General features: G+C 43.7%; 1 protein-coding gene across 1 annotated transcript in view; it reads left to right on the plus strand.

The window, feature by feature from the left end:
* The first annotated feature begins 11,116 nt into the window (after positions 1–11,116).
* The window catches only part of LOC132832837 (signaling lymphocytic activation molecule-like), a 59,072-nt gene continuing 45,476 nt past the window's right edge, over positions 11,117–24,712 (plus strand). The window contains exons 1-2 of the mRNA XM_060851013.1: positions 11,117–11,190; positions 19,796–20,071. Of these exons, the coding sequence (XP_060706996.1) occupies positions 11,175–11,190; positions 19,796–20,071 (292 nt within the window). The 5' untranslated portion in view covers positions 11,117–11,174. The remainder of the gene's footprint in view (positions 11,191–19,795; positions 20,072–24,712) is intronic.

The raw sequence follows: 24,712 nt of genomic DNA on the forward strand, positions 1-24,712 counted from the left end.
GTCACATATTGACAAGAGAGGAAAGGGAGTTACGTATAGACAAGGGAGGAAAGGGAGTTACGTATAGTTCAGATTAGGACAGGAGTCATGCGGAGATACAAGACAGATGAATTTCACTTATAGACTAAAAGGGATAGACGGGCAGGGAGGCAGAGAGAGGAACTGGAGTCATGAGTCAAGAATAGATTAGAGTGAGATTGGAATCATGTGTGGGAGTCTCATCTAAACCAGAGAGGGACTGTATGATGTATAGACCTGAATGGGACAGGAGTTACAGATACACCAGACGTGGGTGGGAGACATGTACTGATCAGCAGTGAACAGGGGTCATGTGTGGGTGAGAGAGGGACAGGAGATACGTTTGTAACAGATAGGAGCAGGAGTCAGACATAGACTTGAGATAGACAGGAGTCATGATTTGACTGAAGAAAGCAATCAAGAATAGACAAGAGAGGGACAGGAGTCACATATAGACTGGTATTGGATAGATGTCATGTGAAGTCAGGAGAGGAATGGGATTTACCTGTAGAGTAGGGAAGAATAGGAACAAATGTAGGCCATGGTGGGAGGAGTCTCATATTGAGCAGGGAAGGACAGGAGTTACATGTGGAGCAGATTGGGACAGGATTTACATAGATCAGAGAAGGATAGTGTGTCTTGTGATGTAGTGAGGAGCAGGAGTTATGTGTAATCTTGAGAGGGACAGGACTCACATACGTATAATTGAAATAGTCATTGGATAGACATATGGATGAAAATGGAATAGTGTAGGTTAGATGGGCTTCAGATAGCTTCCACAGGTCAGTGCAACATTGAGGGCTGAAAGGCCTGTGCTACGCTGTAATGTTCTATGTTCTATCTGTATTGGACAGGTGTCGCATGAAGACAGAGAGAGGAAAGGAAGTCACCTGTACAGCAGGAAGGAATGGGATCATATGTAGACCATGGTGGGACAAGAATCACATGTAGAGCATAGAGTGGGAGGAGTTACCTTTACAGCAATGAGGGATCGGCAATACATATAGATCAGAATTGGACAAGAGTTCTGTATGAATGAGAGAGTGATGTGAAACACGTCTGGAACAGATAGGGGCAGGAGTCAGACATAGACTTGAAATGGACAAGTGTCATGATTCAACTGAAGAAATTGAGCTGTCTAGAATAGATTGGAGAGGGGCAAGAGTTACATATAAATCAGATTTGGTAGGAGTCATGTGGAGTTGGCAGAGGGACAGGAGTTACCTGCAGACTGGAGTTTAACAGGAGTCACATGTATCTGTAGACAGTCCAGAATTATATACCAGAGAGGAACGGGTGTCATGTGTAGGTCAGATTAGGACAGGAGTCACATGGAGATGCAAGAAAGATAGAAGCTATGTATAGACTGAGAAGAAAAGATGGACAGGGAGGGATAGAGAGGAACAGAAGTCCGAGTCAAGAATAAACTGGTGTGGGGTTGGAGTCAAGTATGGGCCAAAGTGGGGCAAAATCCATCAGGAAAGCAAGTCCTGTATAGAACAGAGAGGGACAGGACTTATATGTGGACTAGGGAGGAAAAGGACTCTGTTGTGGAATGGTGAGTGATAGAGTTATGTGCAGACCATTGTGGGACGGGAGTCACATATAGATCAGTGTTGAACAGTGTCACATGAAGTCAAGAGAGCAACTGAGTCACCTACACAGCAGGAAGGAATGGAATCAAATCTAGTCCTTGGTGTGACAGGAGTCCATAGTACAGCGTAGTTGGACTATATACAGCAGTAAGTGATGGGACAAGAGAGTGGCAGCAGTTATGTTATGGGACAGAATTGATGTGAGTCACATACAGACCAGTGAGTGATGGGAGTCAGTATTAAGAAGGTATTGACTCAGATTTTAGGTTGACTACGGAAAAAGATGATGGACAATGAGACTGAGAATAATTAATTCAGGGAAAGCATTGGAGCAGGAACAGATCTGACCTTGACAGAGTTGAGTCAAAGTTTTGTGGGAAATACACTAACATAAGAACAGGTTACCTTCAAAAAGGAGATGTTTTGGGCAAAGTTAAAGTATATTCCCTCTGAAAAGGGAGGGTAAAAAATAAATCCATCGCTCCATGGATGACAGAGGACAGAAAAAAATAAGAAAAAGTGTCAGGTGTCAGGAAGGTTCAAAGGGATAGTGTAAAAGAAAATACGCAACGCAAAGGGGGAGCATGAAAATTAATTGGCAGCTAAAAGCAATAAGAAGCGATAGCTATCTAAATAGTGAAAGAAATATAAAAGGCATAGAGCTGATTAGGAATTACTAAGGACATTACACATAAAGGTAGGGGTCATGTCTGATATAGTCAATGAATTCTTTGTAGCTGTCTTTATCAGGGAAGATGTTATCCAGGTCATGAAGAAAGAGATGGAGCTTTAGGCAATGTGACCATTTATACAGAGGAGGTATTGAATAGTGATATTGTCACTGGACTGGTAATCCAGAATTTCAAATTAATGTTCTGGGCCTGTGGTAGATCATGACATTTAAAATCAATAAAATCTGGAATAAAGAGCAGATATGACTGTGATCATGTAACCGATGTTGACTGTCTTTAGGAAGAAAAGCATCTACTTCACAACTGTCAGTAGACAATAGGTGCAGGAGTAGGCCATTCGGCCCTTCGAGCCAGCACCACCATTCATTATGATCATGGCTGATCATCCTCAATCAGTATCCTGTTCCTGCCTTATCCCCATAACCCTTGATTCCTCAATCTCTAAGAGCTCTATCCATCTCGTTCTTGAAAGTATCCAGAGACTTGGCCTCCACAGCCTTCTGGGGCAGAGCATTCCATACACCGACCACTCTCTGGGTGAAGAGGTTTCTCCTCAACTCTGTTCTAAATGGCCTACCCCTTATTTTTAAACTGTGCCCTTTAGGGAAGGAAATCTACTGTCCTTACCGAGTCTGACCCACGTGTCACTCTAGATCCTCAGCTTGTGGGGACTCTAGATATCTGTTTAGGCTTTAAGGGATTGTCAATAAATGTTAGCTCAGTCCTATGTCCAATAAATGCATACATACATGATCTATAGCACAACAGTAAGAAGGTTGTGTAGAACTTGATCAGCTTCTACAGATCTGGAAACACAACTTAGCGAAAATGTGAAGTGAGAGTTGACAAGAATTCAGAAGAGATTCGAAATTTTCAGGAATGAGGAACACGAGTTATGCAGATAAGCTACAAAAGCTGCATCAGTTCTTTATGAAAAAGTCTAAAAGGCAATTTGATGGAAGCCTTCAAAACAATGAAGCATCTGGGCACAGTCGATAGGGCAAAAATATTCCCATTTGGGAAGGGCCTGGGAACAACAGAGAACAAATTTAAATTTAATAGAGAAAGATGCAAATAAAATATTAATCAAACGGCAAGTATTCTGTTTGAAATATAATGGCTGAGAGTGTGGAGGGGGGATGCAGGTTCAATGGAAACATTCAAAGGGGCTTGGATAGTTATTGGCAAATGAATTACTTGGTCATTCATGGGCTGAAGGTGAGAGACTGGCTCTCAGTGAATTTCTCATTTGGAGAGTTGGACTTTCATGACAAGTAGAATGTCTCCTTCTGGTTTATAATAATTCTGTGATTCTGAAGAGAAAGTCAGTCTGCCATGTCTAAAGAACGATAATTTATTTTAGGTAATGGTTCACTATGAGGAACTCTGACCATGTGACACCAAGAGGGACTTTCAATTTCACTCATTCTCTGGGACCTTTCTCTACAGGAAGGTTGAACAGGGAATGTTGAAAGTTCATTCCAATCAGAAAGGCCTGTGAGTGTTTGTCTTATTCAATTAGAAACTGTTAGACCAGCCAGAGTGTCAATTGCTCATTAAACAGATAATTTACTTTTCAACCTCAATGTTAAAGATTTTCTGGTAAATTCACAAATTAGTAAGATCATGGGGAACAACAGGAAGCCGTACGGCCCCTTGTATCTGGGCCTCCCTGTCATTTCAATAATGGGTTATCTGTCCCTCAACGCCTTTGTTTAAATTCTACATTATTCTTAGTTCAAGAGACTGGATCCTGAAAGATTGAATTGAAATGCTCATATCAGCAGTGTTTTGGAATACATAAAACATTTCTGAAAGTTGTTTTTAATAGGTAAAGCATTTAGCTAAAGTTAAGCAGCACCAATTACACAGATTTGATTGACTGGATAGGCCTCCCTTTTGTTGTAAATATCACCCCTAAACAGCCTGGCTCAAAATTCAAGCCACATTCGCTGAACTGCATTCTTCTAGAGCAGGGAAGAGTTGTCCAAACTCCCTTTAATCTGTTTGGTTTTCAGCCACAGGATGGACCCAGCATTTATTATCCACCCTTTTTGCCTCTTGAGGAGGTGATGTGAGTTGCCTACCTGCTGTGAATAGACCCACGATGTTGTTAGGGAGTAAGCCACAAGATTCTTTGGGAACAGCGATGTCTTTCCAAGTCAGGATGGAGAGTGGCTTGGAGGGGAGCTTGCAGGGGGTGGTGTTCCCATGTATCTGCTGCTCTTGTCCTTCTCGATGGAAATGGTCATGGATTTGGAAGGTGCTGTCTAAGGATTTTTGGTAAATTTCTGCAGTGCATCTTGTAGCTGGTACACACTGCTGCTACGAAATATTGGTGGAAGAGGGAATGGATGCTCGTGGATGTGGTGACAATCAAGTGGGCTGCTTTGACTCTGGATGGTAATGGAGTTTCTTCTTGGAGTTGCCCCCATCCAGGCAAGTGAGGAGTGTTCCATCATACTCCTGACTTGTGCTTTTTAGATGGTAGCCAGCCTTTGAATGGCAGGAGGTGAGTTACTTGCTGCAGGATTCCCAATCTCTGACCCCCCCCCCTTGAAGCTATAGTATATATATGACTAGTCCAGGCAAATGGAGAGATTATAAAAAGTTATCATTGTCCCAGAGGACCATAGCACTGGACTCTCATTAAAATAGGCAACTGGTGGTGGGTTTAGCTAAAAGGTTACCACACCACAGACAAGTTGAGAAGTTGATCCTAACTAGTAACCTCAGGTGGTATGGGAATTGAAACTACACTGTTAGCAATACTGTGCATTGTCAACAAACCAGACAGACAACTGAACTGTGAGATTGTGGCTTGTGATTTTACCCTCTTATCTGATGAGAGCCTGCTGTTTGACTCTAGTACGTCTCAGGAAACCCAATTATTGATGCAGTTGCATGGGCTGTTATTATTCCTACATTTGCTTCTCACTGACAGACGGCTCCATTCATGGAAACAGAAAATAGGAGCCAGGAGGAGGAGGCCATTTGGCTCCTCAATCCCTCTCCACCATTCAATATGATCACAGCTGACCATGTAACTTAGTTCCCTGTACCAACATTTTCCCCTAACCCTTTGATCCCTTTAGTCCTAAGAATTATATCTACATTTTTCTTGAAAATCTTCAATGTTTTTTGCCTCAATGGTTTCCTGTGGCAGAGGATGATGTCATTCCCTGGGCAAAGACATTTCTCCTCAGAGTCTTAGAGTCAACGTGGAAATAGACCCTTCAGTCCAACTCATCCATGCCGACCAGCCAGCCTAACCTAATCTAGTTCCATTTGCCAGCATTTGGCCCATATCCCTCCAAACCCTTCCTACTCATATACTCATCCAGATGCCTTTTAAATCTGCAATTGTCCCAACTCCTACCACACACGCACCACGCTCTGCATGAAAAAGTTGCTCCTTAGGTCCCTTTTATATCTTTCTCCTCTCACACTAAACCCATGCCCTCTAGTTCTGGACTCCTCAGGGAAAAGACTTTGTCTACTTATTCATGCTCCTCATGATTTTATAAACCTCTATAAGGTCAGCCCCTCATACTCTGATGCTGCAGTGAAACAGTCCCAGCCTATTCAACCTCACCTACAGTCCAACATCTCTGTTGTAAATGGCTTACCTTGTATCCTTAGACTGTGACCCCCTATTTCTGGATTCCTTGGTCCTTTGGAATATTCTTCCTGTCTAATAGTTTAGAATGTTATAGGTTTCTATGAGAACCTCCTCAGTCTTCTAAACTCCAGTGAATAAAGTCCTAACTGATCCAGTCTCTGCCATCCCAGAAATCAGTCTAGCAAATCTTCACTGCACTCTCTCCATAGCCAGAACATCCTTCCTCAGGTAAAGAGACCAAAACTGCACACAATATTCCTGCTGTGGTCTAACCAAGGACTTGTACTATCGCAGCAATACATCCTGTTTCTGCGGTCAATTCATCTCACTATGAAGAATAGTATCTGCCTTCCTCACTGCCTGCTACAATCTTAGAAGATAAAAATCAGAAACAGAAGATACCTCATGATGAATTGAGATTATAAATGATTTACTCAAAACCCAGCAGCACGATGTTTGTCTGAATGTAAGAATCTATCAATTTCAGTCTTGAACTTACTCAAAGACTAAGGTTTCCCTGCTTTCTGAGGGAGAGGTCCCTTGTTATAAAACACTGACACAACATAATGAGATAAAGGAACCAGGAGAGAGGCTATTCAGCTGTGTTGAGTTTTAAAGGAGTAAAATGAAGTTGAATAGCCTCTAATTTAATGCCAAGTGTATTAGAGGTAAAACAGGTGAGTTAATGGCATGGATTGACATGTGAAATTGCGATGTTGTGGCCAGCACAGAGAAGTGGTTGAGTGAGAGGCAGGACTGCGATATAAGATCTTCATGCAGGACAGGGAAGGGTGGTAAAGACGAGGTGGTGTTACATTATTAATCAAGGAGTCAGTTACTACAGGAAGAAAGGATATCTTGAGAGGGACTTTAAGTGAGACTTTGTGGGTAGGGTGTATGAATAAAGAGAGGCAGACACATGACTTGGAGTCTATTATAGATCCCCAAAGTGCCTGTAGGCAATAGATGAGACAATTCACTGAGGTATGTTAAAACAATAATTGAATAATTATATTCAGGGATTTCAACTTAGATTAGTTTCCCTCCTATATGGAAACAGATCCATCAAGTCCACACCAACCCTCCAAAGAGTAACCCCTCCCCCCCCTACATTTACTCCTGATTAATGCACCTAACACTATTGGCAACTTAGCATGGCCAATTCACCTGACCTGCATACTTGTGGACTGTGGGAGGAAGCCAGAGCACCTGGAGAAAACCCACACAGACACAGGGAGAATGCACAAACTCCACACAGACAGTTGCCCAAGATGGGAATCAAACCCAGACCCCTGGCACTATGAGTCAACAGTGCTAACCACTGAGCCACTGTGCTGCCCATTACTTACTCAACATCAAATCAAATAGTCATACTGTAAAGGGTGAGAGAGGGTAGATTTCCTGAAATGTATTCAGGAGAACTTTTCATCCCAACCTGGAGAAAGCCCAACAAGGAACAATGTAGTTTTGGACCTAATTCTGGGGAATGAAGCAGAGTCAGTGTTGGAGGTAACATTAGGGGAATATTTTAGTGATGGTAACTACAACACCGTACGATTTGAGTTTGATATGGAAGAGGAAAACGATGATCTGAGAGAAAGGCTTTGGATTGAGAAAAGGAAGATTTTCTTAAAATAGAGCAGTATTTGACCAAAGTAATGATGAAACAGTGACTTGAGGGTAAATCTACAGCAGAACAATGGAGTGGGTGGGGATGGTAGGGAGCAGAGGGGTGGGAGGGTGGTTGTGCGGGGGGTGGAATGGGGGGTGCTGTTCACTTTGGAATTGGAGACAGTACAGGCCTAACATGTTCTCTTCAGACAACAAGCCCAGAGAACCTTGGAAGAACAGTCTAGTTACCCGAAAAGAGTGAATTTATTCTTGCTCAGTTTTCTCACAATTAAGGTCAATTTATCTCCACATCCCGTGGGCTTTAGTTTTGTTTACCCATCTTTTGTGTGTGACCTCAATAAAAGCTAAATTTACCATGTCCACCAAGTCTCCTTTATTATTTATGTGAGTAAAATCTCAATAAAAACTCTGTTGGGTCATAAATCTTGCTTCATAATTTCATCCAATTTCTTCACCACCTTTTACTTGTGCCTGTTTATGTTCCTGGTACATTATCCATTACATCACCAACTCATTTTTGTACCTGTTCTCTGTGCCAGACAGTCAATGCCAACATGTTGTTTCCCTATATTAATGAATTGTGAACCCCAGGGCATAGTTCCTGGTGCATCGGTGTCTCTGACAAGACCAGTTTTGTAGATTTTTTTCTAACCAACATTTTCACGGGTGTAAGGGAGATTTGAACCTGGAGATTGTGGACCAGGAGGTCAGGGACATGACCACGATAGCCACTCCATCAGTATTTGTAACTGATTGGCTGTCTCGGTCATTGCAGAAGGCAGTGAAGAGTCAACTCGGTTGCACCTGGTCTGGAGTCACGTGTAGGCCTGATCAGGAGAAAATAGCAGATTTCCTTCCCTAAAAGTGATGGTTTGTCATGACTAGAGGGGTCAGGGAGATGAGACGGGTCTCAGGGAGGTGAGACTGGGGGATTCAGGGAGATGAGAATGGGGGGTCAGGGAGGTGAGATTGGGGAGTTAGGGAGACAAAATTGGGGGTGTCAAGGACAAGAGAGAGTGCTCAAGGAGATGAGATGGAGGGGTTTCACAGAGATAAGACGAAGGGATCAGGGAGACGAAAGGGGGTGTCAGAGAGATGAAACAGAGGAATCAGGGAGATGAGATTGCGGGTTAGGGAGACAAGGCGGGGGTTAGGGTAATGAGGCAGGGTTTTAGAGAGACTCTGGTGATCATTAAGGATATGAGATAGATTCAGGACCCACTGGGTGTGTGGAAGGATGACTGGAGGTGAAGGGATCCTTGTGTCATGACCTGGGTTGGAGTGCTGAGGGTAAGAGGAGGGGGGAGGTGTGAGCATTGCTCTGGAGAACAGAGGAGAACCCACAACCAGTCACCCAGCTGTTGCCTAGCTAGTCCACCCCTCTTCTCTCCCGCCCCCGACCCCATCCCCACGAAGATTGGTGGAGTGGTGGATAGTGTCGAGAGCTGTTTTAGGTTGCAATGGGTCTTTGACAGGATGCAGAACTGGGTTGATATGAGGCAGATGGAGTTTAACCTAGAAAAGTGTGGAGTGATTCACTTTGGAAGGTCAAAGTTGAATGCAGATTACAGGGTTAAAGGCAGGATTCTTGGCAGTGTGGAGGAACAGAGGGATCTTGGGGTCCATGTCCATAGATCCCTCAAAGTTGCCACCCAAGTTGATAAGGTTGTTAAGCAGGTATATGGGTGTGTTGGCTTTCATTAGCGGGGGGATAGAGTTCGAAAGCCGCGAGGTTATGTTGCAGCTTTCTAGAACCCTGGTTAGACCACACTTGGAATATTGTGCTCAGTTCTGGTTGCCTCATTATAGGAAAGATGTGACTCTTTAGAGAAGGTGCAGAAGAGATTTAGCAGGATGTTGCATGGATTGGAGGGAATGTTTTATAAAGAAAGGTTGAGGGGACTAGGCTTTTCTCATTGGAGCGAAGAAGGATGAGAGGTGACTTGATAGAGGAGTATAAGGTGATGAGAGGCATAGATAGAGTGGATAGCCAGAGACATTTTCCCAGGGCGCAAGTGGCCATCATGAGGGGGCATAATTTTAAGGTGATTAGAGGAAGATTTATGGGAGATGTCAGAGATTGTTTCTTTACTCAGAGAGTGGTGGGTGTGTGGAATGCACTGTCATCAGTGGTAGTAGAGTCAGATACATCAGGGACATTGAAGGGACTCTTGGATAGGAACATGGAAAATAGTACAATGAAGGGTCTGGAGGTTAGTCTGATCTTAGAGTAGGATAGAAGGCTGACACAATATCAAGGGCCAAAGGACCTGCACTAATCTTTACTGTTCAATGTTGCATGCTCTATGTTCTTCCCCATCTCTGTCAATCCCCTCCCCTCCCCCACCTTCTCCCACCTTCTCCCTCTCCCATTCCCTTTCTTCCCACATCCTGGCCTAAACTAATCCTTGTCACCCACCATAGCCTTTCACACATCCCCACTTCAGGTCTGACTAGTCACACCTCCACCATCACTCAATGACCTTTCTCCTAAAGAAGTTCTGTTCCCTCACCAGACAACATGGTACGTCAGTGTTTATCACTGCTGCCAGGGACCTGGATTCAATCTCACCCTTGGGGACTGACTGTCAGGAGCTTACACATTCTCCCTGTGTCTGTGTGGGTTCCTTCTAGGTGCTCTGGTCCTCCCACAGACCAAAGACATGCAGAATACATAGCTTGGTCAGGTTAAATTGCCCATACAATCCAAGGATGTACATGCTAGGTGAATTAGCCATGGGAAATGTGGTATTATGGAACTAGATAGGATAGGATGCTCTTCAAAAGGTCGGTGGATCCTCGATGGACTGAGTGGCCTCTATCTACACTTTTGACATTTAATGAGTACTGCAGTATTAGTATTTTAGTTAGTATTAATGTTGTAATAAGAGAATTGCACTTCTCTCTGTGGGAATTCTTGTTTGATCAATTACATAGAACATTAAAAAGTACAGCACAGAACAGGCCCTTGGGCCCATGATGTTGTGTCGAGACTTAATCCTAATGTAAAATATGGTAATTTAACCTATGCACCCCTCAACTCATTGCTGCCCATGTGCATGTCCAGCAGTCGCTTAAATGTCCTTAATGACTTCACTTCCACCACCACTCGTAACGCATTCCATGCTCTCACAACTCTCTGTGTAAAGAACCTACCTCTGAGGTACCGAACAATTAGAGCAGAAGATTAGGTCAGATTTTATCAATTACTGAAATAGAAGTTTTGAGAGATGACTGTTCTGTGTAATATGTTCTTACTTTGTGAATACTTTTCTTTCTTTTGAAGGGAGAAGGTTCGTGCTGGCAACGGCCGAACAGAAAACAATACATGGAACGATTTTTCAAACTGTACTCCTACCCATGATGCAAAACATCAGTCAGCCAAACGAAGTGTTTAGTCTGGAGTGGAGAGTAATTCAAAATGGGACAGTAAGATCCATCCTCATATTTTCACCCAGTTCCCCCATCCCATATATCTCAGATTCTTTTAAAAACCGAGTGAATTTCTCTTACTCCAAATTGGAATTATTGCTGAAAAATATCCAGCTGAGTGATGAAGGAATATATGAACTCGAAGCAACAACATCTGATGGAAAATCTACAAAATACTCTGTCATGTTAACGGTCAATGGTAAATTAATTTCACTTCTTTGAATAATCTCAACGTCTGACTCATATCAGAAATTTTCCACATTTATAGATTTCTCTATCTGTCAAAACACTAAAGGTGGTAAAAGGGGGAGGTGTGGCATTGTTAGTCAAGGGTAGTATTACAGTGGCAGAAAGGACGTTTGAGGACTCATCTGCTGAGGTTAGAAACAGGAAAGGAAAGGTTGCCCTGTTGGAAGTTTTATACAGTTCCAGAGATGTACAGGAAAGGATAGCAAAGATGATTCTGAATAGGAGCGAAGGTAACAGGGTAGTTTTTAATTTTCTGAGTATTGACTGGAAATACTATAGTTCGAGTACTTTAGATGGGTCAATTTTCGACAAATGTGTGCAGGAGGGTTTCCTGACACAGTATGTAGACAGGCCACTAGGGGTGAGGCCACATTGGATTTGGTACTGGGTAATGAACCCGGCCAGGTGTTAGATTTGGAGGTAGGTGAGCATTTTGGTGATAGTGACCACAATTCGGTGATTTTTTTTACTTTAATGATGGAAAGGGATAGGCATATACCGCAGGGGGAATGGTAATTATGATGTGATTAGGCAAGAATTAGGACACATAGAATGGGGAAGGAAACTGCAGGGGAAGGACACAATTGAAATGTGGAGCATATTCAAGGACCAGCTACTCCATGTTCTTGATACATATGTACCTTGTCAGGCAGGGAGAAAGTGGTTGAGTGAGGGAGCTGTGTTTACTAAGGAAGTTGAATCTCTTGTCAAGAGGAAGAAGAAGGCTTATGTAAAGATGTGACATGAGGCTCAGTTTGGGCACTTGAGAGTTACAAGTTAGCCAGGAAAGACCTAAAGAAAGAACTAAGAACAGCCAGGAAGGGACACGAGAAGTCATTGGTAGGTAGGATCAGGGAAAACTCTAAAGCTTTCTATAGGTCTATCAGGAATAAAAGAATGATTAAAGTAAGTTTAGGGCCAGTCAAGAACAGTAGTGGGAGGTTGTGCGGGGAGTTGTGAGTAGTCTATGGGAAAAATGTCAGAAAACTGGAGGATAGTAAATGTTGTCTCCTTGCTCAAGAAGGGGAGGAGAAACAGCCCTAGTAATTATAGACAAGTGAGCTTTACTTTAGTTGTGGGTAAAGTGTTGGAGAGGATTATAAGAGATTGGATTTATAATCATCCATAAAGATATAATTTTATTAGGGGTAGTCAACATGGTTTTGTGAAGAGTAGGCCGTGCCTCACAAACTTTATTGAGTTCTTTGAGAAGGTGACTAAACAGGTGAATGAGGGTAAAGTGGTTAATGACAGAAAACTGGAGGATAACAAATGTTGTCCCCTTGCTCAAGAAGGGGAGGAGAGACAGTCCTTATAATTATAGACCAGTGAGCCTTACTTCAGTGGGTAAGGTAAGGTAAGGTAAGATAAGGTAAGGGAACCATGGTTTACTACAGAAATTGCATCTCTTGTTAAGCAGAAGAAGGAGGCTTATGTGTTGATGAGGCAAGATAGTTCAGATGAGGCGATGGAGAGTTACAAATCAGCAAGGAAGGATTTAAAGAGACTGTTAAGAAGAACAAAGAGAGGACATGGGCAGTCTTTAGCAAATAGAATAAAGGAGAACCCTAAATCTTTCTATAGGTATGTGAGGAATAAAAGGATGACTTGGGTAGGAATAAGGCCAGTCAAAGACAGAAGTGGGAAGTTGAGAGTGGACCATGTGGAGATCGGAGAGGTGCTAAATGAACATTTCTCATCGGTTTTCATTCAGGAAAAGGAGAATATTGTTGAGAAGAGGAATAAGGTACGAGATATTAGACTAGAAAGGATCGAGGTTAGTTGTGAACAGTTATTATCAATTCTAGGAGGATTGAAAGTAGAAAAGTCCCTTGGGTTGGATGGGATTTATCTGAGGATTCTCTGAGGAGCTAGGGAAGAGAAACTTTGGCTTTGATATTTGAGTGGTCATTGTCTACAGGTTGAGGACCAGAGGACTGGAGGATTGCAAATGTTGTGCCCTTGTTCAAGAAGGGTAGTAGAGATGACCCAGGTAATTATAGACCAGTGAGCCTTAAGTCAGTTGTAGGAAAGGTTTTGGAAAGGATTATAAGAGATAAGATTTATAATCATCTAGCAAGCAACAATTTGATTTCAGATAGTCAACATGGTTTTATCAAGGGCAGGTCGTGTCTCACAAACCTTATTGAGTTTTTTGAGGTGACCAAGCATGTAGATGAGGGTAGGGCAGTTGATGTGGTGTACATGGACTTCAGTAAAGCCTTTGATGAGGTTCCACATGGTAGGCTGTTGGAGAAAATGCAAAGGTATGGAATTGAGGGTGATTTAGTGATTTGGATTAGAAACTGGCTTTCTGAAAGAAGGCAGTGAGTGGTGGTTGATGGAAAATATTCAACCTGGAGTTCGGTTACTAGTGGTGTGCCACAAGGATCTATTTTGGGACTACTGCTGTTTGTCATTTTGATAAATGACTTAGGCGCAGGCACAGGTGGATGGATTAGTAAATTTGCAGACGACACTAAAGTCGGTGGAGTAGTTGACAGTTTGGAAGAATGTTACAGGTTGCAGGGGGACTTGGATAAACTGCAGAATTGGGCTGAGAGGTGGCAAATGGAGTTCAATGCAGCTAAATGTGAGGTGATGCACTTTGGGAAGAATAACAGGAAGGCAGAGTACTGGGTCAATGGAAAGACTCTTGGTAGTGTGGATGTGTAGAGACCATGTACATAGATCCCTGAAAGTTGCCACCCAGGTTGATAGGGTTGTTAAGAAGGCCTATGGTGTCTTAGCTTTTATTGGTAGAGTAATTGAGTTTTGGAGCCATGAGGTCATGTTGCAGCTGTACAAAACTCTGGTGTGGCCACACTTGGAGTAATGCATGCAGTTCTGGTCACTGCATTATAGGAAGAATGTGGAGGTTTTGGAAAGGGTGCAGAAGAGATTTACTTGGATGTTTCTTGATATGGAGGGAAGGTCTTATGAGGAAAAGCTGAGGGATTTGAGGCTGTTTTCGTTAGAGAGAAGAAAGTTGAGAGGTGACGTAATTGAGATATATGAGATGATGTGAGGCTTAGATAGGGTGGATTGCAAGAGTCTTTTTCCTCAGATGGTGCTGGCTCACTTGAGGGGACATAGCTTTAAATTGAGGGGTGATAGATGTCAGAAGTTGTTTCTTTACTCAGAGCAATAGGGGTGTGAAACACACTGCCTGGAACAGTAGTAGACTCACCAATTTTAAAGGCATTTAAATGGTCATTGATTAAACATATGTATAAGAATGGAATAGTGTAGGTTAGCAGGACTTCAGATTGGTTTCACAGGTCGGTGCAACATTGAGGGCTAAAAGGGCTTGTATTGCTCTATGTTCTAGGAAAGGGTTTATGTCGAAGAATGTGGTGATGGAAAAGCACAGCCAGTCAGGAAGCATTTGAGGACCAGGAGAATCCCCGTTTCAAGCATAAGCTCTTCATCAGGAATGGGTTTATGTTGCCATTGGGCAGGTTAGATGGACCACACAGAATTACAGAACTGAGAGAGACCATTCAGCCCATATCATGTCTGTGTTTGTCACCTACAAGAGCAACTCATGTGTTGTCATTCTCCCACCTTGTCTCTTGGTATAGTGTGTTTTTTCTGTCATGACCCACCAGGGAAATTGGGCTACTATTCATGCCCACTCCTTCAGGGATCATTACAAACTTCCACCCAGATAGTGGTGAGCCTGTGGAATTCTTTGGCACAGAGGTTAAACCGAAACATTAACGATTTAGATATAGTTCTAAAGGTTAAAGGGATCAAAGGTTATGGGGGAGAAAGCAGGAACAGGGCACTGAGTTTGATGGTCAATCATGGTCATTTTGAAGAGAAGAGCATCCTGAAGGGGCCAGAATGGTCTTCTCCTGCTCCTACTAACTATGTTTCCAAGACTCAAGGGATTGACTCTGTTTCTCTGTCCACACACGCTGAAATGTTAAGTTTCTCCAGAATTACCTGTTGTTATTACTACAGGAATCAGTATTTACGTTCTATCTGAATGACTTAACAGTCACAGAGTGACTCAGCATGGAAACAGACCCTTCAGTTCAACTTGTGCATACCGACCTAACTAAACTTGTCCCTGCATTTGGACCATATCCCTCTAAACCTTTCCTATTCATTTACCTGTCCAAATGTCTTTTACATGTTATAATTGTACCTGCATCTACCATTTCCCCTGGCAGTTCATTCCATACAGGCACCACTGTGTGAAAAAGTTGCCCCTCTGTTCCCTTTTAACTCTTTCCCCTCTCACCTTAAAACTATGTCCTCTAGTTTTGAATTCCCCTATCCTCAGGAAAGACCTTTGCTATCTACTCTTGTGATTTTGTAGAACCCTATAAGTATTTTGAGGTTATACAGGATGTTGGTGAGGCCTGTTCTGGAGTACTCTGTCCAGTTCTAGAACATAGAACATAGAACAGTACAGCACAGAACAGGCCCTTCAGCCCACGATGTTGTGCCGACCATTGATCCTCATGTAAGGTAAACCTAATGTACGAACCCTCAAATTTCTGTGACCATATGCAAGTCCAGCAGTCTCTTAAATGTCCCCAATGACCTCGCTTCCACAACTGCTGCTGGCAACGCATTCCATGCTCTCACAACTCTCTGTGTAAAGAATCCGCCTCTGACATCCCCTCTATACTTTCTGCCAACCAGCTTAAAAACTATGACCCCTTGTATTAACAATTTCTGCCTTAGGAAATAGTCTCTGGCTATCGACTCTATCTATGCCTCTCATTATCTTGTATACCTCAATTAGATCCCCTCTCTTCCTCCTTTTCTCCAATGAAAAAGTCCGAGCTCAGTCAACCTCTCTTCATAAGATATGCTCTCCAGTCCAGGCAGCATCCTGATAAACCTCCTCTGAACCCTCTCCAAAGCATCCACATCTTTCCTATAATAGGGCGACCAGAACTGGACGCAGTATTCCAAGTGCGGTCTAACCAAAGTTTTATAGAGCTGCAACAAGATCTCACAACTCTTAAACTCAATCCCCCTGTTAATGAAAGCCAAAACACCATATGCTTTCTTTACAACCCTGTCCACTTGGGTGGCCATTTTAAGGGATCTACGTACCTGCACACCAAGATCCCTCTGTTCCTCCACACTGCCAAGAATCCTGTCTTTAATCCTGTACTCAACTTTCAAATTCAACCTTCCAAAATGTGCCACCTCGCATTTATCCAGGTTGAACTCCATCTGCCACCTCTCAGCTCATCTCTGCATCCTGTCAATGTCCCGCTGCAGCCTACAACAGCCCTCTATACTGTCAACGACACCTCCAACCTTTGTGTTGTCTGCAAACTTGCTGACCCATCCTTCAATCCCCTCATCCAAGTCATTAATAAAAATTACAAACAGTAGAGACCTAAGGACAGAGCCCTGTGGAACACCACTCACCACTGACTTCCAGACAGAATATTTTCCATCCACTACCACTCGCTGTCTTCTGTTGGCCAGCCAATTCTGTATCCAGACAGCTAAGTTCCCCTGTATCCCATTCCTCCTGACCTTCTGAATGAGCCTACCCTGGGGAACCTTATCAAATGCCTTGCTGAAGTCCAGATACACTACATCCACCACTCGGCTCTCATCAACTTTTCTAGTCACATGCTCAAAGAACTTGATAAGGTTTGTGAGGCATGACCTGCCCCTCACAAAGCCGTGTTGACTGTATTTAATCAAGCCATGCTCTTCCAGATGGTCATAAATCCTATCCCTCAGAATCCTTTCTAACACCTTGCAGACGACAGACGTGAGACTGACTGGTCTGTAATTGCCGGGGATTTCCCTATTTCCTTTCTTGAAGAGAGGAATTACATTTGTCTCTCTCCAGTCCTCAGGTATGACTCCAGTGGAGAGCGAGGATGCAAAGATCTTCGCAAGTGGTGAAGCAATTGCATTTCCCGTTTCCCAAAGCAGCCGAGGACAAATCTGGTCAAGGCCTGGCGACTTGTCAATCTTCATGTTTGTCAAAATTTTCAGCACATCAGCTTCCTCTATCTCTATCCATTCCAGCATGCACACCTGCTCCTCAAAGGTTTCATTCACTACAAGGTCCTTTTCTTTAGTAAAGACAAGAGCAAAAAACTCATTTAGGGCTTCCCCTACCTCCTCAGACTCCACACACAAGTTCCCTATGCTATCCCTGATCAGCCCTACTCTTTCTTTGACTATTCTCTTATTCCTCACGTAAGTGTAAAATGCTTTTGTGTTCTCCCTAATCCATTCTGCCAAGCCTTTCTCGTGCCCCCTCCTGGCTCTCCTCAGACCATTTTTGAGCTCCTTCCTCACCTCCCTGTAATCCTCCAGAGCTGAGCTTGACCCCAGCTTCCTCCATGTTCTGTGAGCTACCTTTTTCCTTTTGACGAGCCGCTCCACCGCTCTCGTCATCCAAGGTTCCTTTATCTTACCACTTCTTGCCTGTCTCAAAAGAACACATTTATGCATCGCTCGCAACAACTGTTCCTTAAACAGTCTCCACATGTCTATAGTGCCTTTACCATGGAACAGTTGCTCGCAATCCATGCTTCCCAACGCACGTCTAAAAGCATCATAGGTTCCTTTTCCCCAATTAAATATTCTCCCATTGTGCCTAATCCTCTCCTTCTCCATAGCTATGTAGAATGTGAGGCAGTTGTGGTCACTATCACCAAAATGCTCTCCCACTGCAAGATCTGATAACTGCCCCGGCTCATTGCCGAGCACCAAATCCAAAATGGCCTCTCCCCTCATCGGTCTGTCAACGTACTAAGTTAGGAAACCCTCCTGAACACACCTTACAAAAACAGCTCCTTCCAATCGAAAGAGGTTCCAATCAATATTGGGGAAGTTAAAGGCACCCATTACAGCAACCCTACTACATTCACACTTTTCCAAAACCTGCCGACCTATACTTTCTTCAATCTGCTATTGGGAGGCCTGTAGTAAACCCCCAATGAGGTGACTGCTCCCTTACTATTCCTAATTTCAACCCATACTGACTCAGTAGGCAGACCCTCCTCGACAATGGTAACTTCTGTAGCAATGGTAAGGAAGGACAGTGGCCTTCCAAAAGTGGCCCCACTAGTGTCCCCTACAGCTGAAATATGACGTCCCAGGCCCTATACTCGATGCCCTGACCAACGAAGACAAGTATACCAAATGCTTTCTTCACCACCCTCTCTGCCTGTGATGCCACTTCCAAGAAACTATGAACCTGAACCTCTAGGTTTCTGTTTGATAACACTCCCCAGGTGTCTACCATTAATTTTGTAAGTCCTACCCTGTCTTATCAAACACTTGGACAAAGGGACTGACTGTATTGTTGGCAAATTTGCTGACAGTTTTAAGATTGAGAGGAAAGTGAGTTGTGAAGAGGAAAAAAGCACCTGAAATGGGATCTGTGTTAAACAGTCATTGATATAGAATTGGAATATTGCTGAAAACTGAGAAGTGTTGTTAAAGATCTTGAAAATCTTGCACTTCCCTGAGGATAGTGGGAATATACTGGACAAATATTCCCAAGACCCATCCTAATGCTATGGAGAGTGTAGCTGCAAATGTCAAGCTCTGAAATCCAAAGTTCATGAACATAGCTGCACATGGCTCAGGAAAAGCATACACAAACTTGCACATGTTACAAGATGTGCATTCCACTTGGTTAACCTGTCCTGTCGTGTCTTAAACTTAAACTTAAATATAGAAGTTACTTCACTTATTTTATCTTTCATTACATTCATTTATTTTAACTGACTTTAAAAGTAACTTTTGTACTATTTACCTTGGCTGGAGATTACCCTTACTCACAAATCAGCTGCCTCCCTCTGTCTATAAATTCTCCCAGTGCTCTTTTAGAAATTCCTGTTTTTCAAAATCACTAGACTTGTAACAGTATGCCCAACAACAGCTGCTCAGCAGCCAATAACTCTTCAAATTTCTTGAGATGACATTCAGACATTTTATTCAAACTCTGACCAGAAGCCCTGGATGTGAACTTGCTCACAGTTCACTATCAGTCATTGTTCCTGTCACTCCCATTCCAATCCAACTGAACAATTACTGACCATTCCTGCTTATCAAACAGTGCCTCCGGCACTTCAGCCTGTCCATAGCTTATTGATGATTGGTTTAGGAACATAATTCTTGTTATTTTCTTGTCATAGTTTCAGGTTTCAGTCCCTTTATGGCTCCATTATGGCACCTGATTTCTACTGAAGTCAAGATTCATTGAATTAAGTTCTATGGAGCTTCTGAGTCAGGCTAGTTTCATCAGTGTTTAGATTGAAATTAGTTCTCCCTGCTTTTGGAATTATTTAACTATAAAAATTAACTGTCAGGCCAAAAAGATTTGGCAATAATTATAATCTCACTTTCCCATCAAAAATCCTGCAGAATCAGGTAACTCTCAGTTTGCCATTGATTGGGCTGGGGATGAAAGTCAGTAAAAGCTAATAATCTCAAATCCCTTAGTTCCTATTTGGGTGGCTTCAGTAGTGGAGCTAGTGTTTATCAGGTTTGGAATATTCTGCTCCTTAGACTCTGGATAAAATCTTGTGTCTTCATATCTACAGTTGCTGTCTCTATTCCACACATTGAGATCTTTCCTAAGGTTCCTCATGTGGGAGACAATGTCACTCTGCAATGCTCCATCCTGAAGGGGAACCTGGTTCATTACAGCTGGTACAAATGTGAGCAATCTCTGTCTGATGGTAAAAACTATCGTCTGTCCAAGAACAATCGCTCCTTGACTCTGCTGAACTTGCAGGAAAGTGATGTCGGCACTTACAAATGCCAGGCCAGGAACCACATCAGTATCAAACACAAGGAGTTTGTGCTTCAGTTCTGTAGTAAGTATCTTTCCTAAATCATTCAGATCTGATCAATCTCAGCAAGTGAATATCATCATCTTGTTTTTTTTTCCAGCATCCTATAGCACCTAACAATACTTATTCTACTTACAAATATCTCCCTTCATACTTTATTCAATGAATGACACAAGGCAGGTATGAAGATGAGTTGTGATGATCTAAGAAACCTACAACGTGATAAGGGTGGGTTCAGCAATAGGTAAACATCTGACAAATGGAGTACAATGTGAGCAAGTGTGAAATTATCCATTTGACAGAGGAGTAAAAAAGAAGCTTATTATCTAAACGGTGAGAGATTGCAGAGCTCTGAGATGCAGAGGGATCTGGATGTCCCAGTTTATGAATAACAGGTTCATGTGTAGGCATCGTGAGTAATCGAGAAAGATCATAGAATGTAATGATTTATTGTGAGGGAAACTGAATGCAAGAATTGGAAGGTAATGCTTCAGTTCTATAGGGTGGTGGTGAAGCCATACCTGGACAGATACAGTGGACAATACATTTTTCAGCTGGTATTCAGGAATGTTCCGGAAGCCGTATCATTTTATTTGCTGACACCACAGACCTTCCTGTTTGGGAGGGGGGAAGGTGGAGGGGAGGAAGGGAGCAGCTCCCAGATTGTAATTGGTACAAGGCAGAGTGTATGGGCCCAGTGAATCTGTCACCTTTGACCTTTGCCCTTTTCCTGGGCTGAGCCAAACGGCACTCACTGCTGTGACTGGGAGACACAAGGAGTGAGTAAGGTCAAGAATGTGGTGAGTGTTGGAATTGCATTAAACTCAGAAGGCCCTGAGATAAGAACTGCATTCTGAGAGGAGGGGCTTGCCTCACCCCTTCACCTGAGGCCTACACAGCGAGGGGGAGTCAGCTGCTTTCCTGGCTAATGGGCTTCCTCTCCAACACTGGGTCTTCCAGTGACCTCAGCAAGGTGATAGTTAGCTAGACGGACGGATGGCTGGTGGGTCAGGATGGGATTAGTGAGTGAGGAGGCTGCAGGGAGAGTCTCACTGTGTGTCTCCATTCCTACTGTGCTGCAGGAAATGTAAGTGAGTTTATGAGTAATCAGATGAAAAATGTGGGTGTGTCATGGAATTGAAGTGTGCCAAGTTTCTGAAAGGATCAGGATCCACTGATTTACAGGAATGATGATCTTACTTAAGAAGGAACGTTCTGAGGAAAGGTCACTTCAAACTGAAAGGCTAACTCTAATTTCCCTGCAAGACGCTACAAGACTTGCTGAGCTTTTCAAGAGGTAATGGGGGGAGGTGATTGCCTCGTGATATTATCATTAGACTATTAATCCAGAAACTCAGCTAGTGCTCTGGGGACCTGGGTTCAAATCCCACCAGGGCAGATGGTGGAATTTGAATTCAACAATAATTGGGAAATAAGAATCTGTGAATGACCATTAAACCACTGTTAGAAAAATCCATCTGGTTTATCAATGTGCTTTGGGGAAGGAAATCTGTCATCCTGAACTGGTCTGACCTATGTGTGACTCCAGACCCACAACAATGTGACTGCTCTCTGAAATACGCGAAAGTGAGGACTACAAATGCTGGAAATTAGAGTCAAGATTGGAGTGGTGCTGGAAAAGCTCAGCAGGTCAGGCTGCATCCAAAATCCTGCCCAAAACATCAATTTTCCTGCTCCTCGGACGCAGCCTGACCTGCTGTGCTCTTCCTGCACTCTCAAATAGCCTAATAAGCCATTCAGTTCAAAGACAACTAGGGACAGGCAATAAATGGTGCCCACACCCCAAGGAATATTAAAAAGATCTTTGTAGTTCTTTCAGTTTTTATTTGTTATGACGTGGGTTGTTTTTAGTACAATCACTATTCTCACCTAATCTCAGGCCTATTATCTCAGCATCAACTACCATTCTCTGCTATCCTTAGATCTCATTATCACTGCTTCAGCTTCTCTTCTGTCATGGTCTGGCACCTATAATGCCTTCATTTACCTCCACGTTTTATTACTCCATCTGTCTCTCTGAGCTCCATCTCCACCGATCTGCTTAACTCTCCCCCCACACCATCACCACTCCCCCCACACCATCACCACTCCCCCCACACCATCACCTCTCCCCCCACACCATCACCTCTCCCCTCACACCATCACCTCTCCCCCCACACCATCACCTCTCCCCCCACACCATCACCTCTCCCCCCACACCATCACCTCTCCCCCCACACTATCACCTCTCCCCCCACACCATCACCTCTCCCCCCACACCATCACCTCTCCCCCCACACCATCACCTCTCCCCTCACACCATCACCTCTCCCCCCACACCATCACCTCTCCCCCCACACCATCACCACTCCCCCCACACCATCACCTCTCCCCCCACACCATCACCTCTCCCCCTCACCATCACCTCTCCCCCTCACCATCACCTCTCCCCCCACACCATCACCTCTCCCCCCACACCATCACCACTCCCCCCACACCATCACCTCTCCCCCCACACCATCACCTCTCCCCCCACACCATCACCACTCCCCCCACACCATCACCTCTCCCCCCACACCATCACCTCTCCCCCCACACCAACACCTCTCCCCCCACACCATCACCTCTCCCCCCACACCATCACCTCTCTCCCCACACCATCACCTCTCCCCCCACACCATCACCTCTCCCCCCACACCATCACCTCTCCCCCCACACCATCACCTCTCCCCCCACACCATCACCTCTCCCCCCCACACCATCACCTCTCCCCCCACACCATCACCTCTCCCCCCACACCATCACCTCTCCCCCACACCATCACCTCTCCCCCCACACCATCACCTCTCCCCCCACACCATCACCTCTCCCCCCACACCTGTGCTGACAAGTAATTCAGCAGAGTTTTTTCTGGTTGCTGTCAGTTCTGATGAAGTGTCACTGTATCTTTTTCCTGAGATGATCTGAGTTTCACCAACAATTTCTGTTTGTCTAGTGACCACAAAACAATCAGCTTTAATCTGTAGTTTGAAAAGGAGAGGGTAGAATCGGAAGTGACAATATTTCAGTTGAATAATGGGAACTATGGAGCTATGAGGGAGGAGCTGACCAAAGTTCAATGGTGCAATACCCTAGCAGGGATGGCAGTGGAGGTACAATGGCAGGTATTTCTGGGTATAATGCAGAAGATGCAGGATCAGTTCATTCCAAAAAGGAAGAAAGATCCTAAGAGAAGGCAGGGATGGCCGTGGCTGACGAGGGAAGTTAAGGACCATATAAAGACAAAAGGGAAAAAGTATAACATAGCAAAGGTGAGTGGGAAATCAGAGGACTGGGAAACTTTTAAAGAACAATAGAGGATTACTAAGAAGGAAATCCGCAAAGAAAAAATAAGGTAAACGAAGTTAAACAGGCCAAAAATATAAAGGAGGATAGCAAAGGCTTTTTTATGTATGTGAAAAGAAAAAAAATGGTTAAGACTAAAATTGGACCCTTGAAGACAGAAACAGATGAATTTATTCGGGGAACAAAGAAATGGCAGAAGATTTGAATTGGTATTTCAGATCTGTGTTCACTGGGGAAGACACAAGCAATCTCCCTGAGGTAACAGAGACTGAAGGACCTGAACTGAAGGGAATCTGTATTTACCAGGAATTGGTGTTGGAGAGACTTACATCCCAGGGTACTGAAGGAGGTGACTCGAGAAATCGTGGATGCATTGGTGATCATTTTCCAATGTTCTATAGATTCAGGATCAGTTCCTGCGGATTAGAGGGTGGCTAATGTTATACCACTTTTTTAAGAAAGGAGGGAGAGAGAAAACAGAGAATTATAGACCAGTTAGTCTGACCTCAGTGGTGGGAAAAATGCTGGAGTCAATTATAAAGGACGAAATTACGACACATCTGGATAGCAGTAACAGGATAGGTCAGAGTCAGCATGGATTTATGAAGGGGAAATCATGCTTGACTAATCCTCAGGAATTTTTTGAGGATGTAACTCTGAAGTTGTACAAGGGAGATCCAGTGGATGTAGCATACCTGGACTTTCGGAAAGCCTTTGATAAAGTTCCACATAGGAGTTTAGTGAGCAACATTAGGGCACATGGTATTAGGGGCAAAATACTGACTTGGATTGGTTGGCTGACGGGAAACAAAGAGCAGTGATAAATGGCTCCCTTTTGGAATGGCAGGCGGTGACCAATGGGGTACCGTAGGGATCGGTGCTGGGACCGCAGCTTTTTACAATGTACATTAATAATATAGATGAAGTTATTCAAAGTAATATTAGCAAATTTGATGATGACACAAAACTGGGTGGCAGGGTGAAATGTGAGGAGGATGTTAGGAGATTACAGGGTGACTTGTTAAAGTTAGGTGAGTGGACGGATTTGCATGGTAGATGCAGTTGAATGTGGATAAATGTGCGGTTATCCACTTTGGTGGCAAGAACAGGAAGGCAGATTACTACCTAAACAGAATCAATTTAGGTAAAAAGGCAGTACAAAGAGATCTAGGTGAAATTGTACATCAGAGCTGAAAATGTGTTGCTGGAAAAGTGCAGCAGGTTAGGCAGCATCCAAGGAGCAGGAGAATCGATGTTTCGGGCATGAGCCCTTCTTCAGGAGGGTTCTTGTACATCAGTCAATGAAGGTAAGCATGCAGG

Source organism: Hemiscyllium ocellatum, chromosome 35 (genome assembly GCF_020745735.1).
Source record: "Hemiscyllium ocellatum isolate sHemOce1 chromosome 35, sHemOce1.pat.X.cur, whole genome shotgun sequence".
In the NCBI taxonomy this organism is placed as follows: domain Eukaryota; kingdom Metazoa; phylum Chordata; class Chondrichthyes; order Orectolobiformes; family Hemiscylliidae; genus Hemiscyllium; species Hemiscyllium ocellatum.